The 21,885-nt window shown below is 37.8% G+C and overlaps 1 protein-coding gene across 1 annotated transcript; it reads right to left on the bottom strand.

Annotated features, from left to right (window-relative positions):
• Nucleotides 1–222: 222 nt before the first annotated feature.
• On the bottom strand, nucleotides 223–3,762 carry LOC117291207 (leucine-rich repeat-containing protein 40-like). Its single transcript, XM_033772805.1, has 2 exons — nucleotides 3,628–3,762; nucleotides 223–2,677 (listed from the first exon to the last, which is right to left on the bottom strand). The coding sequence occupies exon 2, from the start codon at nucleotides 2,618–2,620 to the stop codon at nucleotides 1,970–1,972; it is 651 nt and encodes a 216-aa protein (XP_033628696.1). The 5' UTR covers nucleotides 2,621–2,677; nucleotides 3,628–3,762; the 3' UTR covers nucleotides 223–1,969.
• Nucleotides 3,763–21,885: the final 18,123 nt, after the last annotated feature.

Here is a 21,885-nt window from a genome sequence, read left to right as displayed (position 1 = left end):
CCTACACTGGTGTTCGTACATTTTGTGTCATAATTTCCACATGAATTCAAGAGTTATAAAAGTACTACAGCTGAAGTTTTGAGATGTGTCCCCTTACTTTTAGACGATGTGACTTGTGACATCATGTGTTTACAAAAGAGCCACAGAGCCTGGACTTCCTGCAGGCAGGATTTGTACACAGCCTAATGGAAGAAATCATAAAATCTTATATTTTATGGAGATTGCACTGTGTTTTTCTTGTCAACTTTTGATATGATGAAAGGGGGTGCACCTCAAAACTTGTCCAGCTTTTAATTTCATAGTTCTTCCATTTGTGTGGAAATTATGACACACAATTTCAACTTTCCCATAGGACTATGTAGTATTGTGCCTGCCAGAATACTGAAAGAATGTACAAGCTAGGTCACACTTATTGTAAACAAAGTTCATTATGGTCTTCAACAGTTGTTCAAAACTAAACAGTACCATCTCAATAAAAAAGGGAAAGTACTTTCTTCAATTAAGCTGTGCACAATTTGTGCCTGCGGGAAGTCCAGGCTCTACTGTGGCTCTTTATTACATGTCACACAAGGCAATTTACAGGCAACCAAGAAAATCCATTCACATTTCAGGTTTCTCGTTGTGTCGTGAGTTACAGCTACAATAATGTATCTTGTGCTGCTTCTTGCATTCAACTAGTTGCCTCAAAGTTGCCTGAAAAGTTGCCCTGTGTGACAAGGCCTTTACATTTATAAGCAAACAAATTAGCTAAGTAACCTGAGAAAAATCAGAGAACTCTGATGCAATGTCGAGTTGTCAAAACACATGTCACAGTGCTACCTAAAACTCACCCTCTAGAATTTCACATTGACTGTCAAAAGTGCCAGATAAATTACAGATTCAAGTCATAGGCCTAATGATAAATTAACAACGAGCCGCATTTCCAGTGAAAGACAAAGATGCTGAAAGATGCGAGTGCTAATTTACAACTTTATATAAAAGGGTGCAATTATGTCTACTAAGCACATACATTTCTGGACAACAACCAACCACCACTTTAATGGCCTAAGATAAGTATCACAAATCACTTGCTCTTACATTTTAAACTGGTCATTCATTTTATTCAGAATCATGTGAAGGGTAAAACAAACAATAGTCCGATTGAGGAAAAACAGTCAGGTGAAACAATTTTATTGTTCTGTTTGAGCTTGTTTCGTTTCTTCACTTCTGTTGTCAAGTCTTTCATAGTTTTCGCCAGCTGGCTTAAACCTTACTGTGACTTGCTGAGTGCCGCAATTTTTTTACATGCAGTTGTATGCTTGGTCTTTTTTTGTCACATTAGCTGTTCTCAGTCTGGGAATGACATTGTCTTTTCCAATTTCCAACGCTACATTTAAAAGTCATTATGACTGTGTCATTTGTAATGCTACATGTATGTATCCAAGTATAATATGGTATGTTAATTTACTGCTAGGGATACAGAATGATATTACTTGAGTCCAATTGGTCTTGTTTGATGGTCAGCGCTGATAAATTCATCATACATTGTACATACAGAAGCAACAGACACGTTCTATCGCTCAAGATGATTATAGCTTTTCCTGTTGCCCAAGGACATCATTTCAGAGGCGACTCAAGAAACCTAGCCACATCTGATATATTGATTTGTTGTATTCATAACTCATAAAATATTCAAAATATTAATCCCGGCACTATTAAGTTAGCAATTTCTTCAAAAGATTAGTAGCACGCTGGTTTGCTAAAAGGATCCATTTGAAACAATATCTGGCTTTCAAAACAAACGAACAAATGAAAATGAGAAAAAAATTCCTTTTAATAAGAAGGAGTATTGTAGGCAACCACACTATGACCCTACCTTTAAGGGCAGTAATGAGTATTACCAATCTCAAATTTTTCAATAAGTACTGAATCGTTTCCTTTTTTTTTAAAGGCACCATCTAAAAAAAAAAAACCGAAATTCCATTTAAGTTTACAGCCCGCTTGGATCCACCGGGTTGTCCAGCAGCTTGAATTTCTTTATTTTCACTTCTTCTGGAACAGTCTCGATTTTGTTGTGTTGAACGTACAACTCGTCCAGTTCCATCATCCCGACCTCTGGTGGCACCGCTGTGATCTTGTTGTAGTCCATGATAAGGACTTTCAGTCCCGTCATCTTGCTCATGGCCGCAGGTATCTCTTCCAGGTTATTGTGCTGCATGTAAAGCTCCTTCAACCAAGGCATCTTGAACAGAGCAGACGGGACGACGTCAAATTTGTTGTTATCTAAGAAAAGTTCCTGGAGCTCATCAAGATCTTCCATCTCCTCCGGGAGAGAGGAGAGTTGATTATTACTCAGGTTCAGAATACGAAGGCTTGACAACTGTCCGAGAAAAGGAGGCAGCGCAGTGAATAAATTATTTGTCAACGTAAGGAATTCCAGCTTCTTGAAATCCTTGAGCTGCGTCGGTAGCTCGCTGATTTGATTCTGACTGACGTTGATACCGATCAGGCGATGGCTCTGACTGTTCGGGATCAATGGAATCTCGTCCAGGTCTTCTCCTTCCATCACCAGGGCGGGGCCAAGATTCCCGTCTTTATTGAGCTGCTGCTCAAAGTTCAGTTTCATCTTTCCTCTGAACATGATTTGCGTTGATTACTTTTGCGTCTTTTTGTGAATTATGTAAAAGCTGGTATCAACCTGAATTGAGCAACAAAAATAAACATTATCAACAAGTTAAAAAAACTGATTGGATAAACTTTAAATAATTTTGGGTTTAACGAAGACAATTTGACTAGAGCAGGATATAAACCAACTTCATCCTCTGGTTTATTGTTTAACATGCCCTACTCTAACATCCAGCCTTATCAATAATTATGACAGTATTCCTATTTTTAGATAACCTCACAGCTCCTTTAAAAGGTAATTTCGATCAAACCTCTAGTTTGCGACCATCCAGAGGATAGACTGGAGCTTATAGGATTAAAGCACGCAACTACTTTAAAGGAAAACTTCAACATTGTTTTTTAGGAAGACTAGCTCTTTTGTATTTAAATAGCAATCATAGAATGCAAAAATGTTAGCCAAATTGAATGAAATTTTTTTGCTTTCTTTTTGTCAAAATCTATATTGTCTTTTAAAGTTTGCGACGGTAGAAATACAGTTTAACAATCATTGATAGTGTAATATTTTGTTATTTAATTCCAATTTTAAACTATAATGAATTTTGAAATAAGTTTTAAAAATTAAATTAAGCAAATTAGTTACCCCCACCCCCAAAAAGTTAAAGTCTAACTATAAATAATCTAACTCATCATCATACGACATACTTTATTTATTAATTTATAACTGTAAACAAAAACTGCTGCCATGGATTACATTGTTTTGCAACGACATTCTCCCCCGCTTGTGTATAAACCAAAAGCTTCGTTCAGTTGTACAAATGTTGACATTTCATGGAAGAAAATTCCTCCATGAAACTACAACAAGTATTGCTCCATGTTACAAGTAACAAACTGTCAAACACCACCACCCCAAAACTGCTGCATAAATACCGCACTACTTCTTCAATTTTCAATGAAAAATTACGATTGATGAAACCAATGGATGAAATACAACAACGCCTCATAAACAATCACAATAAACCTCACCAAATGTATAACAACAACAGCAGATGTACAAACTTGATGTTGCGTCAAAATATCACTCAGTAATTAAAAACAATGCACAAAATGTCAAACAGGTGCGGCGCGCTTCCAATTAGACGGTTGGTAGTCTGGCGCTCTCCACAGTAAATCTACCCTGCCGTCGAGTGTACAACTTGAAGGCTGGATACATGTCTAAAATATAGCTAGATATGCGTACACAAATTTTACCACACAGGCGGTGTAGGATTCTACTCTACTCTACTCATTGACCTCTGTGCTTTCTGCTCTACTCCATATACTACTGTACAAAACCAATGATTGCTAAAACCAACGGAGGGCTAGATAGGGCGCCCTCTGCCTTGTTAATCATGGATCATTATAATGCGTTTGCAGAATAGCATGCAGAGTTTTTATGACGAAAGTGTTAGAGGATGCTACTCAATGCTAAAGCATAGGGCCAGAATCCTACACAGTGTTAAAGCAATAGGGGAAGAATCCTACACAGTGCTAAAGCATAGGGGAAGAATCCTACATGCTGAAGCATAGGGCCAGAATCCTACACAGTGCTAAAGCATGTAGGGGAAGAATCCTACACAATGCTGAAGCAAAGGGCCAGAAGCCTACACAGTGATGAAGCTTACGGCCAGAATCCTACACAATGCTGAAGCATAGGGCCAGAATCCTACTCAATGCTGAAGCATAGGGCCAGAATCCTACACAATGCTATTAGAAGCATAGGTCAAGAATAAAGCATGTAAAGAGGAACAATCTTAATCAATGCAATGCAAATTCAAGTTGAAAAATTAATTCAATTTAATATAAAACAGGTTTATTGAAAAAATCCATCGCAGTTACAAAACTGAGTTCCACATATTAATGTCAAATAATCACATAAAAAACAAATTTAAAGGTTGCGTTTAACCATAGAGCTATAATACATGTATATATTGACTAATAATAATAATAATAATAATAATAAACTACATTTATATAGCGCTAACTTGCTCTGTGTTTTGAAGCCACCCTGGGCACAGACATGTTTGATGTGTTGCATGACTACGAAACGATTTTAATTCACATTGGCGCGTTTTTTTTTACATTCGGCGTGTGCGCTTTCGTACGCGACTGCCCATTCGCGTCTGTCTGCGCTACGAAAACTTTAAAAAGTATACGTGCCTTTTAAATATGACGCAAATGACGCTCGCAGTTTGGACGCTCATCAGCAGATTGTGAGTTTACATTTGCTGCACCTTTTGGTTCGATGACACATAGAAAATAACAAAATAATGCACTATCATGCAAATAGCCGTACAATTGCCGTACAAAAATATCAAGCTTTTGTTTTCGTTTGTACATAAACATTGATGCTCCCACACGGCTTCAAAACTGTATTGCGTGTATAATGGGGCGTTAGCTCTCTAGTCACATCAATATATATATAGCTCTATGCATTTAACAGAAATCTGTCGTAATAATAGAAAGTGCTTCCAACTTCGAAATTGTTTTGAACTTAAACCTTTTTCTTGTGAGAAAATTGTCTGACCAAGGTCCTATTATGGGTGAGCATTCATTGCTCACTCAAAGTTATTTATCCCAAAAACCTTTTTTTGTGTGAAAATGTAACGAACATTTTAAACAACAGTTTGTGAGAAGTAATTTGTTTGCCAAGCAAGTGTGTTTAGCAACATTTTGTTGCAATTCCATGGAAGCTAAAGATTGACAGCCACTGTTGAACAATGGCAAAAGACCATCACTTGCTACAAACTTAAATCTCCTGCCATGTTTAATTCACATGTTCACTGCAGGGTTACAGGGCACATCCCTTGAATGTCACATAATGCAGGTTTCTGTCACTAATTACTTTCTACTAGAGATGCATTCAAAGGTTTTGAGATGTTAATAACACAATGATACTATGAAAAGCATTCATAAATACCCCAGACAGTTTCTCTACTCCTATTGGTGGAGAGCTCGTCACGTGGGGGTGTTTAAATGGTTGATAATGACCAGCGTTTATAACTGGCTGGCTTCTGCGTGTCAGACGCGCAAGATTATCACGCAGAATGCAATTCATAGCTATTAGCTAGCAACAGCGCGTAATCTACTTCTACGTGGCAGTGCGCGCACGTAATCTATTTCTAAGCTTGCGCGCGTACACACAACCCACGCGCAACAGACTCTCCACAAAGGTTTTGAAAAAAATATTTCAAACCTCAAATTTTAAACGGTCAAAGTGTCTGTAATTGTATTTTTGTAATGTTTTTTAACAAAAGGGCATTTATGAATGGGAATAAAAAAGTAGTGACTCGTTCTTAAACGTTCGTTTAAACCTTGGAGGGTCGTTGCCATGCGCTCAAGACCCTCGCCCGAGCCGATCACACGTAAGAACCCGTCGCTACCCTTTTATTCCCTTATTAAAGGCACTGAACACTATCGGTAATTACTCAAATTAACTTGGTAACAAGTAACAGTGAGCTGTTGATAGTATAAAACATTGTGAGAAATGGCTCCCTCTGAAGTAACGTAGTTTGTGAGAAAGAACAAAAATTTCTCACTCAAATATTTGATTGAATTCAAGCTCGAATTTTGCATCTGAAAGCACATAACTTGTGCAACAAGGGTGTTCTTTCCTCCATTATACTCTCGCAACTTCAACGACCGATTGAGTTCAAATTTTCACAGGTTTGTTTTTTTGTGCATTATGTTGACATACACCAAGTGAGAAGACTGATTACCAAAGGTGTCCAGTGCCTTTAAAAGTTACATTGAATGTTTTTGCATGCTTTATTATTATTATTTTCAACCATGACATTTGGTCATTGATATCAACATCCAAATAATATAAAAATGGTCTAGTAGCATGGAAACTGTTTCATGTAACATACATTATAGTATAATGGACTATCATTATTTAAAGGCAGTGGACACTATTGGTAATTGTCGAAGACTAGCCTTCACAGTTGGTGTATCTCAACATATGCATAAAATAACAAACCTGTGAAAATTTGAGCTCAATTGGTAATCAAACTTGCAAGATAGTAATGAAAGAAAAAACACCCCTGTCACACTAAATCTGATGTCTCGAAATCAAATTCGTGGAAAATTACTTCTTTCTCGAAAACTATGGCACTTCAGAGGGAGTCGTTTCTCACAATGTTTTATACTATCAACCTCTCCCCATTACTCGTCACCAAGAAATGTTTTATGCTAATAATTATGTTGAGTAATTACCAATAGTGTCCACTGCCTTTAACTATTGTGATTTAACCTTATACATTTCTGATCAAGCCAAATGTGTTATATTGTACTATTCCAATAAACAAAATTACAAAACATTGATAAAAAATGCTTTACTTATGCCTTGCGATTTTATTTATTTGTATTATTTGACCACAAGTTCGATTTGTATGCATTAAAATGAAGCTGGTTTCTTCAGTGATGGCATGTACCTTTCATTTTTTTCTAAGATTGAGATTTGATGTTGACCAATCTATATCTAAAACCATTCCTCAAGTTGAAAATATTATTTATAAAAGTTTGTCCTCAAGTTAAAAACACATCAGAGTCAGAGGTACCTATCGCATTATTTTAGAGAATAAAAACAACTCTTTGTGTTTTCTTAAATTTATGGCCCAAAATTTGATAAACTGTAGGACATCTAATAATAATAATAATAATAATAATGTTTTGTTTGTATTTTTTAAATTTTTTTTATTGATGTATTTATTTTGAGGCACAAGGCTCATCTCTTTAAACTTTTTCAGTAAACAAAAACGGTTTACCCTACAAAAAATGGATGTTCAAAGCCTTGCATTTTTTGTTACAAAAATTCAAATGGTAAGCCTTGCGTTTTAGTAAAATCCTTGCAATTTTCTAACACAACAACATGCATAAGATGGCCATATTTTGTTATTAATATTTTTGTATTATTATTTTTTTTTTTTTGGGGGGGGGTGGTTGAAGTGTACCGAAGGCTTTAAAAGTTAGATTATTTGGTGGCGCAAATTTGAGTGAGATATTTTCAACAACGAAATAAGGTCACTTTTTAATAATCTACCTACAAGTTATTTATTCCTACATTAATAATAAGCTGAGAAACGAACAAAAAATATACCTCATATATTACCTTTAGTTCTTTCAACTTTGCGCTAAATCATTTCAAGTTAAACAAACGTAAGGCTACTTGGTTTAATTACCACAATTAGTTACAGTGTAAGCGTTTATTCATCACTTTTAATATGATTCAAGCCTTCGATTCTCGCATTTCGAATCATTCCGCGAGATCTTGCGGGAGCCAGTTTGCCCCTTTGATCTTCGGGACAGGCACCGGTGATTGGAACCAGCTTAAGCAACCGACAGGTACCCGATTTCCACGCTACGCGAAATAAACATCACCAGAGTAGTACAGGTCTGGGTACTTGACGGCTTGATGCCGTGACGCGATATTCAAAATGGCCACCAGCCATGCTTGTGAAGTTGTCAACACCATGGATATACTTAGGATGATTTGATGTGATTTAATGTCTCTTTGGGTAAGCTTTATCATGCAGCTTATTTAAGTTAATAATGTAGAATAGGATGAAGGCCTCGTGGAAGGCGTGTAACCACCTAGTTTGTCATAAAACGGGCAATTCTTGTCGCAATTTTATTCCACCTTCATGCTCAACATAAACAACGGCAATCCGGAAGTAGCTGTAACGTTAGAGCATAGGTCATTGCATTGTCATTGCCAATTTGCCGTCAATCAGATACTGGATGAAGAATTCCTCCATGATCAGATGAAACAATCGACTTTTCTGTGTAGTTCTTATAGATTATCTACTTCAATTCGTGTCGGCCACTCCTACGTGTTTCTATGTCAGTTGTTGTTTACATGTTATGTAACACTGAGCTGTCGTAAACTGTTTACCAACCAAAATGACCGGTGCTCTGACATTCGGAGTCGTAGGTCTACCATCCAAAAGAATTGATACATCATGTTTAAGCCTTTGCAGATTGCCTTTCTCATATCAAGTTGTAAATCTAAAACTGGTTTGCCACCTATACTGCCAAATGATAATGTAAATTTTTAAAGTCTGAACATGGTCTGAATAAAACTGGCGGGTTTTTTATTTTTATTTTTTTAATCGTCTGAAATTTCATCCAGATGTGTAATGAAGGACGAGGTGCACAGAAAAACCTTAGTCTGAGTCGTAGGCAACCTTTTGAGATATTGTCTAGTTTTCGATGCCCCCAAATCAAGATTAAAATTAATATTAATTTGAGGCCCTTCCAATTGTTCCAGCAATCTGTAATCCGTAGAGCGTCTTTTGCACATAAAGAACTTTCTTTCTTTGGTTAAATTTTGAGGCAAATCTGAGAGAATTTTTTTTTGAGGGTGAAAAAAACGTCAAGTTATACCCCATGCCGTTTTCTCAAAAATCTGCCGAAAAAATTTGTGTTTTTCAAAATCACCTGAAAACTTGGGTTTAGTCGTCTACCTTAGTAACTTTTTGATGTAGTTGTTTTTATTGCCTGATTTTCGATATAACAATGTCTCAAATAATTATTGTATCAAACTCAATAAAACCAATTGTACCATCACGGCGAGTACCCACCAAGAACACTGGTGGAAATTCAAAGAAGTTATATTCCCGCCGTCATGTTGATCCCAGCTAGCCTACTAAAGACTCGGCCACCCAACCCCAGTGTACCCCGCTACCCTTTCCACAGCGACCGACAATCCCCAATTCCCATCGAAATGCCAGACCAACTTCCCCTGCGAACTAATTTTCTATACCTACATCGTGTGCCTTCGACTCAAATAATTATTTTGTAAGTCCCCGTTTATGCCTTTGTTTCCTTGTAAACCAATGCGCCATACTTAGGGCCTATACAGCGTGTGCCTTCCATCCACTCACCAATTTTTTAAATCACAACCAAAGAGTCCCCTGTCTACCCGTCAGTAAAGCGTATGCCTTCCACTCTCAAATTATTTACCAAGTCCAAAGCAAGGATTTCCCTATGCCATTGTACCATGCGTACCATTTCCCCATTAATTAAACTAATTGTCTATCTTTATGCCTACAGCGTGTGCCTTCAACTCGTCGAATACTTTTTAAGTCCGAACACAAGAGTCCCCTATCTACTACCAATACCCGTCAGTAAAAGCGTATTATATCTTCCACTCGCAAATTATTTACCAAGTCCAAAGCAAGGATTTCCCTATGCCATAGTACCATGCGTACCCCTTTTCCCATTTTAAACTATACAGTGAGTAGATTTTAACTCAAATATGTTTTAAGTCCGAACAAATGAGTTTCCAATGCCTATGTAACCAGCCCACAACTTGTGCATTTCACTCGAAATTACTAAGTATAAAGCATTGATATTCCCATACCATAATATCCTATGAAAAGTATTCAATTATATACTAAGTATAAAGCACTGAAATCCCATGCCATAGCTTTCTGTGTAAAGTATGAACCGAAGGTTTATCAGGTCTAAAATGCGAATTATCCTGGGGGGACCCAAGTGGGTGTCGTGGGTAGGTGTCGGCCTCCCAAGCAAAGGGTCCCCGGTTCGAACCCCGGTGGTGACAGCGCGGTTGCCGTCCGAGAAGTCTCGACCCACCAGACAGTGGCACACACCGCGCAGTGGCACACACCGCTAGCACTCGCTGAGGAAAGAAACTTTAAACTTAAAACTTAAAACGAACCTATGCTCTTTTTTATATAAGTTTAAAAAATTAAAAAATAAAAACATTTTTAAAACGTCTGCAACTTTTCTGAAGCTGGATTCGATCCCGGGACCCTCCGGTCCAGAGACCAGAGCCCTTCCACTGGGCCACTGCTCCTTCTTACTAATATGCGTTCGAGTTTTATTTTAAACCTTCGTATGAGAAACTTTTAATTAAAACGTAGTAAAAGAACACTCGGGAATCGAACTCCGCACCATTGGGTGTAGAGTCCGGAGCCCTTCCATTGAGCCACGTCTCCTCTTATTTCATTTGCGTTCGAGTTTAATTTTAAACCTTCGTATGACAAACTTTTAATTAAAACGTAGTAAAAGAACACCCGGGAATCGAACTCCGCACCATTGGGTGTAGAGTCCGGAGCACTTCCATTGAGCCACGTCTCCTCTTACTTTTATGGCGTTCGAGTTTAATTTTAAACCTTGGTATGAACAACTATAAATCAAAACGTAGTAAAAGAACACCCGGGAATCGAACTCCGTACCATTGGGTGTAGAGTCGGGAGCCCTTCCATTGGGCCACTGCTACTCTTACTTCATTTGCGTTCGAGTTTAATGTTAAACCTTGGTATGAACAACTATAAATCAAAACGTAGTAAAAGAACACCCGGGAATCGAACTCCGCACCATTGGGTGTAGAGCCCGGAGCCCTTCCATTGGGCCACTACTACTCTTTCTTCATTTGCGTTCGAGTTTAATGTTATACCTTAGAATGAACAACTTTAAATCAAAACGTATTATAGCTTATGCCTTTCACTCGCAAATTATTTACAAGTGTAAAGCAAGGATTTCCCTATGCCATAGGGTACCGCGCAAACCAATGTTCTCAAGCATACTAAAAGAACACAGATCGGGAATCGAACCCCGTACCAGCGGGTGTAGAGCCCGGAGCCCTTCCATTAGGCCACTACTACTCTTACGTCATTTGCGTTCGAGTTTAATGTTATACCCTAGAATGAACAATTTTAAATCAAAACGTATTATAGCTTATGCCTTCCACTCGCAAATTATTTATTAAGTGTAAAGCAAGGATTTCCCTATGCCGTAGGGAACCGCGCAACCCAATGTTCTCAAGCATACTAAAAGAACACAGATCGGGAATCGAACCCCGTACCATCGGGTGTAGAGCCCGGAGCCCTTCCATTAGGCCACTACTACTCTTACTTCATTTGCGTTCGAGTTTAATGTTATACCCTAGAATGAACAATTTTAAATCAAAACGTATTAATAGCTTATGCCTTCCACTCGCAAATTATTTATTAAGTGTAAAGCAAGGATTTCCCTATGCCATAGGGTACCGCGTAAACCAATGTTCTTCAACGCAGAAAAAGAACACACACCGGGGTTCGAACCCAGCACCTTTGGCTTCAGAGTCCAGAGCCCTACCACTGTGCCACTGTCCTTCTTCATAACAAAAGGTTCGAGTTTAAATATAAACCTTAGAATGAATTCAACTTTAAATCAAAACGTAATAGCGGGTGCCTTCCACTCGCATGTTATTTATTAGGTATAAAGCAAGGATTTCCCTATGCCATAGGGTTCCTCTTAAACCAATGTTCTTACGCGTAGAAAAAGACACACGCCGTGGCTCGAACCCAGTACCTTTGCGCTCAGAATCCGGAGCTCTACCACTGGGCCACCGCTCTTCTTATGAACAATGGGTTCGAGTTTAATTATAAACCTTAGAGTGGACAACTTTAAATCAAAACGTATATAGCGAGTGCCTTCCACTCGCGTGTTTTACAAGGATTTCCCGATGCCATAGTACCCCAGGTAATGTAAAGATTGGGACTGGGTACAACAGAGTTGATGCATGCACAAATTCGACGGTGTTTGAGATAATTAAAATGCACGGGACTAAAACGGGTCTATCTAACTGAGAAAATATCAGCGATTGAAAAAGTCTCTAGAAGCCGGGCAAATCGGGCGAATCGGGCGAATGGGGGGGGGGGGGCATATTCAAACAGGGGGCGTAACAATGTGACCAACAAAACCATTTATTATTATATGTAATAAATATTTGATAGTCTAAGGAAATTGAACTCTAAATAAGACACGGGACGGAGTATTCTTTATGTTTTAATTCAATATTTGTTTAATATTTGAGTTTCTACATTTCACATTATGACTGCTCTTTAAATCAATATAAAAAGAATTCAGACAATAATTGACATACACATTCAAATTTATTTTAAGCAGCAATTTTTTATTTATTTTTATTTATTTAAATAATTAAAATCATTAAACGTAAAATTTAAACGTCAAGTGTTTGTGCATCGTAAAAGAATTTTGTTTTTCTCCAAAGGCGATCAGAGAATACTGACCGAAACGTCAATTGAAACCAACGGTTATTTTCAGAACCACCCCATATTTAGAGATGATAGTCATTGCATGGTGTTACCGCAAACCTGTCCATATCGTATTTCCACCATGCAAAGTTTTAAATCCAGGGTACAACATCAAAGCATTGCCATAGATAGGCTGTACAATTGTATGCAGTGAATAATTAGATTTGAACAATTTTACGACCTCACCACCAATTTCTGGCCGTTTTGTTTTAATCTCCGAATAATCAACGGGAAAACTGCAACCTACAGGCCTACTAACTATAACAGAGAATTATATTGAGCAATAACACACCAAACCCATTGTGTTGTGCACAGTTAACCAGCATACCAGCTAACGTAGTGTAGACCTATAGCTAATAGAAACAAACAAATCACAAACATTGCTTTTACCATGGGTTTGAACGACTTTATACTGAATCAGAATAAACGAGTACACATTAGTCTTGCCTGAAAGTTCCCTGAAGATTAAAACTACATCAAAAAGGCTCTAAATATCGTCCACGGAGACAGCCAGAGTCAACTGCATGGTTGGAGATAATTTTGAATACATGTGTACGCGGTAAATTACTGGGTACGAGGCATGGGTTATAAGACCAACTATAGGGTACCCGACTATTCGTGTTCTTGTCGCAATGTCGCTTACTTGTTGGTATAGCAGTGCCTCCAAAAAGAGAGGTTAAAATGAATATTTGAGACCCATCCTATTGTTCCAGCAACCTGTAACTTGGAGACTGTCTTTTACACATGACGAACTTCCTTTGGTTAAATTTTGAGGCAATTCGGAGAGAAAATGTTTCCGAGGCTGGAAAAACGTCAAGCTTACCCCCTTGTCGTTTTTTCTAAAATCGGCCGAAATTTGTGTCTTCCAAATCGCCTGAAATTTCATACCTAGGTGTAATAGAGGGCGAGGAGCAGGAAAATCTTGGTTTTAGTCGTCTACGATGGCTACTTTTTGAGATAATGCCTCATTTCGGATAGTACGACGGTTTAAAATCCAGATTAAAATGAATATTTGAGACCCATCCTATTGTTCCAGCAACCTGTTACTTGGAGACTGTCTTTTACACATGACGAACTTCCTTTGGTTAAATTTTGAGGCAATTCGGAGAGAAAATGTTTCCGAGGCTGAAAAAACGTCAAGCTTACCCCCTTGTCGTTTTTTCTAAAATCGGCCGAAATTTGTGTCTTCCAAGTCGCCTGAAATTTCATAGCTATAGGTGTAATAGAGGGCGAGGAGCAGGAAAATCTTGGTTTTAGTCGTCTACGATGGCTACTTTTTGAGATAATGCCTCATTTCGGATAGTACGACGGTTTAAAATCCAGATTAAAATGAATATTTGAGACCCATCCTATTGTTCCAGCAACCTGTAACTTGGAGACTGTCTTTTACACATGACGAACTTCCTTTGGTTAAATTTTGAGGCAATTCGGAGAGAAAATGTTTCCGAGGCTGAAAAAACGTCAAGCTTACCCCCTTGTCGTTTTTTCTAAAATCGGCCGAAATTTGTGTCTTCCAAATCGCCTGAAATTTCATACCTAGGTGTAATAGAGGGCGAGGAGCAGGAAAATCTTGGTTTTAGTCGTCTACGATGGCTACTTTTTGAGATAATGCCTCATTTCGGATAGTACGACGGTTTAAAATCCAGATTAAAATGAATATTTGAGACCCATCCTATTGTTCCAGCAACCTGTTACTTGGAGACTGTCTTTTACACATGACGAACTTCCTTTGGTTAAATTTTGAGGCAATTCGGAGAGAAAATGTTTCCGAGGCTGAAAAAACGTCAAGCTTACCCCCTTGTCGTTTTTTTTTTAAAATCGGCCGAAATTTGTGTCTTCCAAATCGCCTGAAATTTCATACCTAGGTGTAATAGAGGGCGAGGAGCAGGAAAATCTTGGTTTTAGTCGTCTACGATGGCTACTTTTTGAGAAAATGCCTCATTTCGGATAGTACGACGGTTTAAAATCCAGATTAAAATGAATATTTGAGACCCAACCTATTGTTCCAGCAACCTGTAACTTGGAGACTGTCTTTTACACATGACGAACTTCCTTTGGTTAAATTTTGAGGCAATTCGGAGAGAAAATGTTTCCGAGGCTGAAAAAACGTCAAGCTTACCCCCTTGTCGTTTTTTCTAAAATCGGCCGAAATTTGTGTCTTCCAAATCGCCTGAAATTTCATACCTAGGTGTAATAGAGGGCGAGGAGCAGGAAAATTTTGGTTTTAGTCGTCTACGATGGCTACTTTTTGAGATAATGCCTCATTTCGGATAGTACGACGGTTTAAAACCCAGATTAAAATGAATATTTGAGACCCATCCTATTGTTCCAGCAACCTGTTACTTGGAGACTGTCTTTTACACATGACGAACTTCCTTTGGTTAAATTTTGAGGCAATTCGGAGAGAAAATGTTTCCGAGGCTGAAAAAACGTCAAGCTTACCCCCCCTTGTCGTTTTTTTTTAAATCGGCCGAAATTTGTGTCTTCCAAATCGCCTGAAATTTCATACCTAGGTGTAATAGAGGGCGAGGAGCAGGAAAATTTTGGTTTTAGTCGTCTACGATGGCTACTTTTTGAGATAATGCCTCATTTCGGATAGTACGACGGTTTAAAATCCAGATTAAAATGAATATTTGAGACCCATCCTATTGTTCCAGCAACCTGTTATTTGGAGACTGTCTTTTACACATGACGAACTTCCTTTGGTTAAATTTTGAGGCAATTCGGAGAGAAAATGTTTCCGAGGCTGAAAAAACGTCAAGCTTACCCCCTTGTCGTTTTTTCTAAAATCGGCCGAAATTTGTGTCTTCCAAGTCGCCTGAAATTTCATAGCTATAGGTGTAATAGAGGGCGAGGAGCAGGAAAATCTTGGTTTTAGTCGTCTACGATGGCTACTTTTTGAGATAATGCCTCATTTCGGATAGTACGACGGTTTAAAACCCAGATTAAAATGAATATTTGAGACCCATCCTATTGTTCCAGCAACCTGTAACTTGGAGACTGTCTTTTACACATGACGAACTTCCTTTGGTTAAATTTTGAGGCAATTCGGAGAGAAAATGTTTCCGAGGCTGAAAAAACGTCAAGCTTACCCCCTTGTCGTTTTTTCTAAAATCGGCCGAAATTTGTGTCTTCCAAATCGCCTGAAATTTCATACCTAGGTGTAATAGAGGGCGAGGAGCAGGAAAATCTTGGTTTTAGTCGTCTACGATGGCTACTTTTTGAGATAATGCCTCATTTCGGATAGTACGACGGTTTAAAATCCAGATTAAAATGAATATTTGAGACCCATCCTATTGTTCCAGCAACCTGTTACTTGGAGACTGTCTTTTACACATGACGAACTTCCTTTGGTTAAATTTTGAGGCAATTCGGAGAGAAAATGTTTCCGAGGCTGAAAAAACGTCAAGCTTACCCCCTTGTCGTTTTTTTTTAAATCGGCCGAAATTTGTGTCTTCCAAATCGCCTGAAATTTCATACCTAGGTGTAATAGAGGGCGAGGAGCAGGAAAATCTTGGTTTTAGTCGTCTACGATGGCTACTTTTTGAGATAATGCCTCATTTCGGATAGTACGACGGTTTAAAATCCAGATTAAAATGAATATTTGAGACCCATCCTATTGTTCCAGCAACCTGTTACTTGGAGACTGTCTTTTACACATGACGAACTTCCTTTGGTTAAATTTTGAGGCAATTCGGAGAGAAAATGTTTCCGAGGCTGAAAAAACGTCAAGCTTACCCCCTTGTCGTTTTTTCTAAAATCGGCCGAAATTTGTGTCTTCCAAATCGCCTGAAATTTCATAGCTATAGGTGTAATAGAGGGCGAGGATCAGGAAAATCTTGGTTTTAGTCGTCTACGATGGCTACTTTTTGAGATAATGCCTCATTTCGGATAGTACGACGGTTTAAAATCCAGATTAAAATGAATATTTGAGACCCATCCTATTGTTCCAGCAACCTGTTACTTGGAGACTGTCTTTTACACATGACGAACTTCCTTTGGTTAAATTTTGAGGCAATTCGGAGAGAAAATGTTTCCGAGGCTGAAAAAACGTCAAGCTTACCCCCTTGTCGTTTTTTTTTAAATCGGCCGAAATTTGTGTCTTCCAAATCGCCTGAAATTTCATACCTAGGTGTAATAGAGGGCGAGGAGCAGGAAAATCTTGGTTTTAGTCGTCTACGATGGCTACTTTTTGAGATAATGCCTCATTTCGGATAGTACGACGGTTTAAAATCCAGATTAAAATGAATATTTGAGACCCATCCTATTGTTCCAGCAACCTGTTACTTGGAGACTGTCTTTTACACATGACGAACTTCCTTTGGTTAAATTTTGAGGCAATTCGGAGAGAAAATGTTTCCGAGGCTGAAAAAACGTCAAGCTTACCCCCTTGTCGTTTTTTCTAAAATCGGCCGAAATTTGTGTCTTCCAAATCGCCTGAAATTTCATAGCTATAGGTGTAATAGAGGGCGAGGATCAGGAAAATCTTGGTTTTAGTCGTCTACGATGGCTACTTTTTGAGATAATGCCTCATTTCGGATAGTACGACGGTTTAAAACCCAGATTAAAATGAATATTTGAGACCCATCCTATTGTTCCAGCAACCTGTAACTTGGAGACTGTCTTTTACACATGACGAACTTCCTTTGGTTAAATTTTGAGGCAATTCGGAGAGAAAATGTTTCCGAGGCTGAAAAAACGTCAAGCTTACCCCCTTGTCGTTTTTTCTAAAATCGGCCGAAATTTGTGTCTTCCAAATCGCCTGAAATTTCATACCTAGGTGTAATAGAGGGCGAGGAGCAGGAAAATCTTGGTTTTAGTCGTCTATGATGGCTACTTTTTGAGATAATGCCTCATTTCGGATAGTACGACGGTTTAAAATCCAGATTAAAATTAATATTTGAGACCCATCCTATTGTTCCAGCATTCTGTAACTTGGAGACTGTCTTTTACACATGACGAACTTCCTTTGGTGAATTTTTGAGGCAATTCGGAGAGAAAATGTTTCCGAGGCTGAAAAAACGTCAAGCTTCACCCCCTTGTCGTTGTTTCAAAAGTGACGAACTTCCTTTGGTTAAATTTTGAGGAAATTCGGAGAGAAAATGTTTCCGAGGCTGAAAAAACGTCAAGCTTACCCCCTTGTCGTTTTTTCTAAAATCGGCCGAAATTTGTGTCTTCCAAATCGCCTGAAATTTCACAGCTATAGGTGTAATAGAGGGCGAGGAGCAGGAAAATCTTGGTTTTAGTCGTCTACGATGGCTACTTTTTGAGATAATGCCTCATTTCGGATAGTACGACGGTTTAAAATCCAGATTAAAATGAATATTTGAGACGTAACCTATTGTTCCAACAACCTGTAACCTGGAGACTGTCTGTTACACATGACGAACTTCCTTTGGTTAAATTTTGAGGCAATTCGGAGAGAAAATGTTTCCGAGGCTGAAAAAACGTCAAGCTTACCCCCTTGTCGTTTTTTCTAAAATCGGCCGAAATTTGTGTCTTCCAAATCGCCTGAAATTTCATACCTAGGTGTAATAGAGGGCGAGGAGCAGGAAAATCTTGGTTTTAGTCGTCTATGATGGCTACTTTTTGAGATAATGCCTCATTTCGGATAGTACGACGGTTTAAAATCCAGATTAAAATTAATATTTGAGACCCATCCTATTGTTTCAGCATAATTCACTGCGTCCACTCAAGCAAAAAAGAAAAGAAACATACACCCAGTAGAGTTGAACCAGGGTCTCGTGGCTCCCAGTCCCATACGTAGTTAGTGTAGCTACGGCGCCACCTATCATGCTATGAGATTTAGTACAATTAATTAAATGAACCCAATTAACCACACCATTAAAGACGTAATTTTTGTTTTGTTTATTTGACCTCGGAAGTTTTTTCTTCTGGACAATTATGTGTATTCAAGTTATCTTTCTTTTTATAAACTGAAAAAAAGACGTCCAGCTGCATTCTCATCCAAAATTTGCCTAAAATTGAAGAAAGGCAAGGGGTAAGTCCAGCATTTTCATCACTGAAATCATTTTAAAAAACGACTAAAATGCTTGACTTCTGATGATGAAAAATGTTTGTTCCTTAAATTTTACACTTAAGTCTTTTTTGATGAAAATGCTGGAATCACGACCTCTTTTGTTTTGTTTTTAATGTGATTTTGTTTAATTTTGGGCCCGTAATGGATAAAAATCCTGGACTTACTACCCCTTGTGATGTTTTCCAATATTGAGGGTGCACAGTTTTGAAGTTTGATTTTCCGTTAAAGGCTTTGCACAACAATAATGAAAGAGAAAACATGAAACACAGATTCAACCTTATTCCATTGCAATTTAATTTCGTACAGTTGCTATTAAAACTACGAGGCATTTAAATAACTACACGCAATATTTTGCAAATATTGGATGCATTAATAATAATAATAATTGTATTGTATTGTATCAAATTTTGTTCCTTAAACGGAACAAACCTCATTCCCTACGGGAAGGGTTACAACAATAACAAAACTTAAACTTATTATACAACACAGAAGAAGAGCTCTCGAGAGGTCAGCAAGAACAAATTTTAAATTATGTTTGGGTTTCGAAACACAATTAATAATGGTTTTCTTTTGAGAACTCACAATGATTTTTTTTTTCATGTCAGATAAGATACTAAAACCTGTGTAAACTTTGACCCATGGTATCATACAATGTCTTTCCGAATACAGTAAACATTTGGCAAAACAAATGAATTTGGATTTCAACATCCTCCAAGCAGTGAATACATACGATCCTTAAATTCTACACCTGTATATCTCCCAACCTCAACTTGTAATTTATGTGCTTAGCACCTAAACCTTGCTAAGCAGTGACGATATTGAGGATTGTGTACAAATAACTTAGGTATGGCTATATGTCGAAGTTCTTTTTAAACGTCCTATATGTATATATATTTGGTTTGCGGTAACACCATGTGTGTATCTACTTGCCAGGTAGAGTTTGTTCTTAGAGAACTGTCTTGCTTTATTCTTCTACCGCAGAGTAGATATTCGGGTATTCGGGAGACTTCTAAGTTCTGAAAAGAACTGTCCTGCTTATTAACTATTACATGGGCGGATGGTGAAGAAATGGGCAGGGACTACTACTTTAGCTTAGGCCTATTCGATCGTAATTAACTATACTACCGCGGAGTAAGTTCTTGGGTTGGTCTCAACGTTTCGACTAGCTTGCTCTAGTCATTGTCAGGAGACTGAACAAACTCTACCTGGCAAGTAGATACACACATGGTGTTACCGCAAACCAAATATACATGTACATTGATACCTCACCATGCAATGCCTCAAATCCTATGGCCTTTATGTACTAAGTTTATTTCTTTTGGTAATCTCTAAAAGCAGTTGCAAATAAATACATTACATAATTCTTTGGGTACTTTTTGTAACACTAAACACAATGTTTACAGATTTGCATTAAACTTACACCGTTTGAAGATAATGATAGTAGAAAGCTTACCTTTAAAAGTTACTTGCTGATGTGATGTAGTTTGTGAGAAATGAGTAAAACAATGTCCTGAACATACGTTTTTACATGCTAAAATAATTTTCGAAGAGTCAAAAATTATTTCCATGACATTGTTTTACTCATTTCTCAAAAAGTACAGCTTCACAGCAAGTCATGTTTTCAGGGAAGCTTTCTACCATCATTATCTTCAATTTGAGTAAGTTTAATGTAAATCTGTGGACATTGTGTTTTTTGTCCTACAAAAGTACCCAGACCCTTTAAATGCATCAACATAATAATAATACTTGGTTCTTATATAGCGCTTTGTATCACACCCTTAAGGGTCGAAACAAAGCACTCAGTATTTTCCCTGCAAGGTATGTGGGGCCAGATTTTTGAAGTATGGTATTGTTATCTTATAGCACCATGTAAATTGTTTTAAAAGGTGCTGTGGTGCAATATGCTTCCGATTAAACCAGGAACACCGCGGCGTACCCCTACTCTTCTGATATACGCACTTAGTTCTTTACAGTGCATTACACAACACACAGGAGCACACTCCGGTTCAAGCATCGATTAGAGGATCAGCGCAGAAGATAAGTACACATGGCATAGTCTTTAATAGACATTCAAGTCTGTTTAATCACAATTTTTCAGATTTTTCAAGGGTGAACAAAATACAGTAATTAGACTAAAATAGAAAGAACGCCATGCCCAATTGAAATCACCATAATAATTGCATCAATTTCAAAGCAAAGACATTGTGCAAAATGATTTATATACAGTTATTAAAAAATTGTTTAGTAAATGTTAAAGGCACTGGACACTATTGAGAATACAGGGGTCACCTTCACAAAGAGTTGGGACTAGTCCTAACTTAGGACTAGTCCTAGGAGATATTAAAATCCTAAGGCTAGTCCTAAGTTAGGACGAGTAACTCGAGTTAAAAGACTAGTCTTAAAGGCAGTAGACACTATTACTCAAAATAATTTTTAGAATAAAACCTTACTTGGAAATAAGTTATAGGAAGACGTTGATAGCATAAAACATCGTGAGAAACAGCTCCCTCTAAATTGATGTAGTTTTCGAGAAAGAAGTAATTTTCCTGAAATTTGATTTTGAGACCTCAAGTTTAGAATTTGAGGTCTCGAAATCAAGCATAAGAAAGCACACAACTTCGTGTGACAAAGGTGTTTTTTCTTTCATTATTATCTTGTAACTTCGATGACCGATTGAGCTAAAAATTTCACAGGTTTGTTATTTCATGCATATGATGAGATACAGCAAGTGAGAAAACTGGTCTTTGACAATTACCAAAAGTGTCCACTGTCTTTAACTCTTTGTGAAATCCACCCCTGGTCTTTGACAATATTACCAAACAGTGCCCAGTGCCTTTAAAGGGTCTGGGTACTTTTTACACAATGTCCACAGATTTCGAGAAATGAGTAAAACAATGTCACACAAGTTATTTTAGTCTCAGTATTAGCATGTTAAAACGTATTAGCATGTAAAAACCATAACATACCATACATGTAACTGGTTAATACGTTTTTACTTGCAATCACTGAAAGTGAGACGAAAGTGATTTTGGTGACTTGTTTTAGTACTCATTTCTCAAAAACTACAGCACCTCAGCAAGTAATATTGTAAGGGAAGCTTTCTACCATCATTATCTTCAAACTGAGTAAGTTTAATGTAAA

The sequence above is a fragment of the Asterias rubens genome, chromosome 6, assembly GCF_902459465.1.
Source record: "Asterias rubens chromosome 6, eAstRub1.3, whole genome shotgun sequence".
NCBI lineage: Eukaryota > Metazoa > Echinodermata > Asteroidea > Forcipulatida > Asteriidae > Asterias > Asterias rubens.
This window is presented reverse-complemented; position numbering and strand designations above follow the sequence as displayed.

Excerpts from the sequence above, each read along its gene's own strand:
- LOC117291207 (XM_033772805.1), bottom strand. The coding sequence starts at position 2,620 with ATGTTCAGAGGAAAGATGAAACTGAACTTTGAGCAGCAGCTCAATAAA.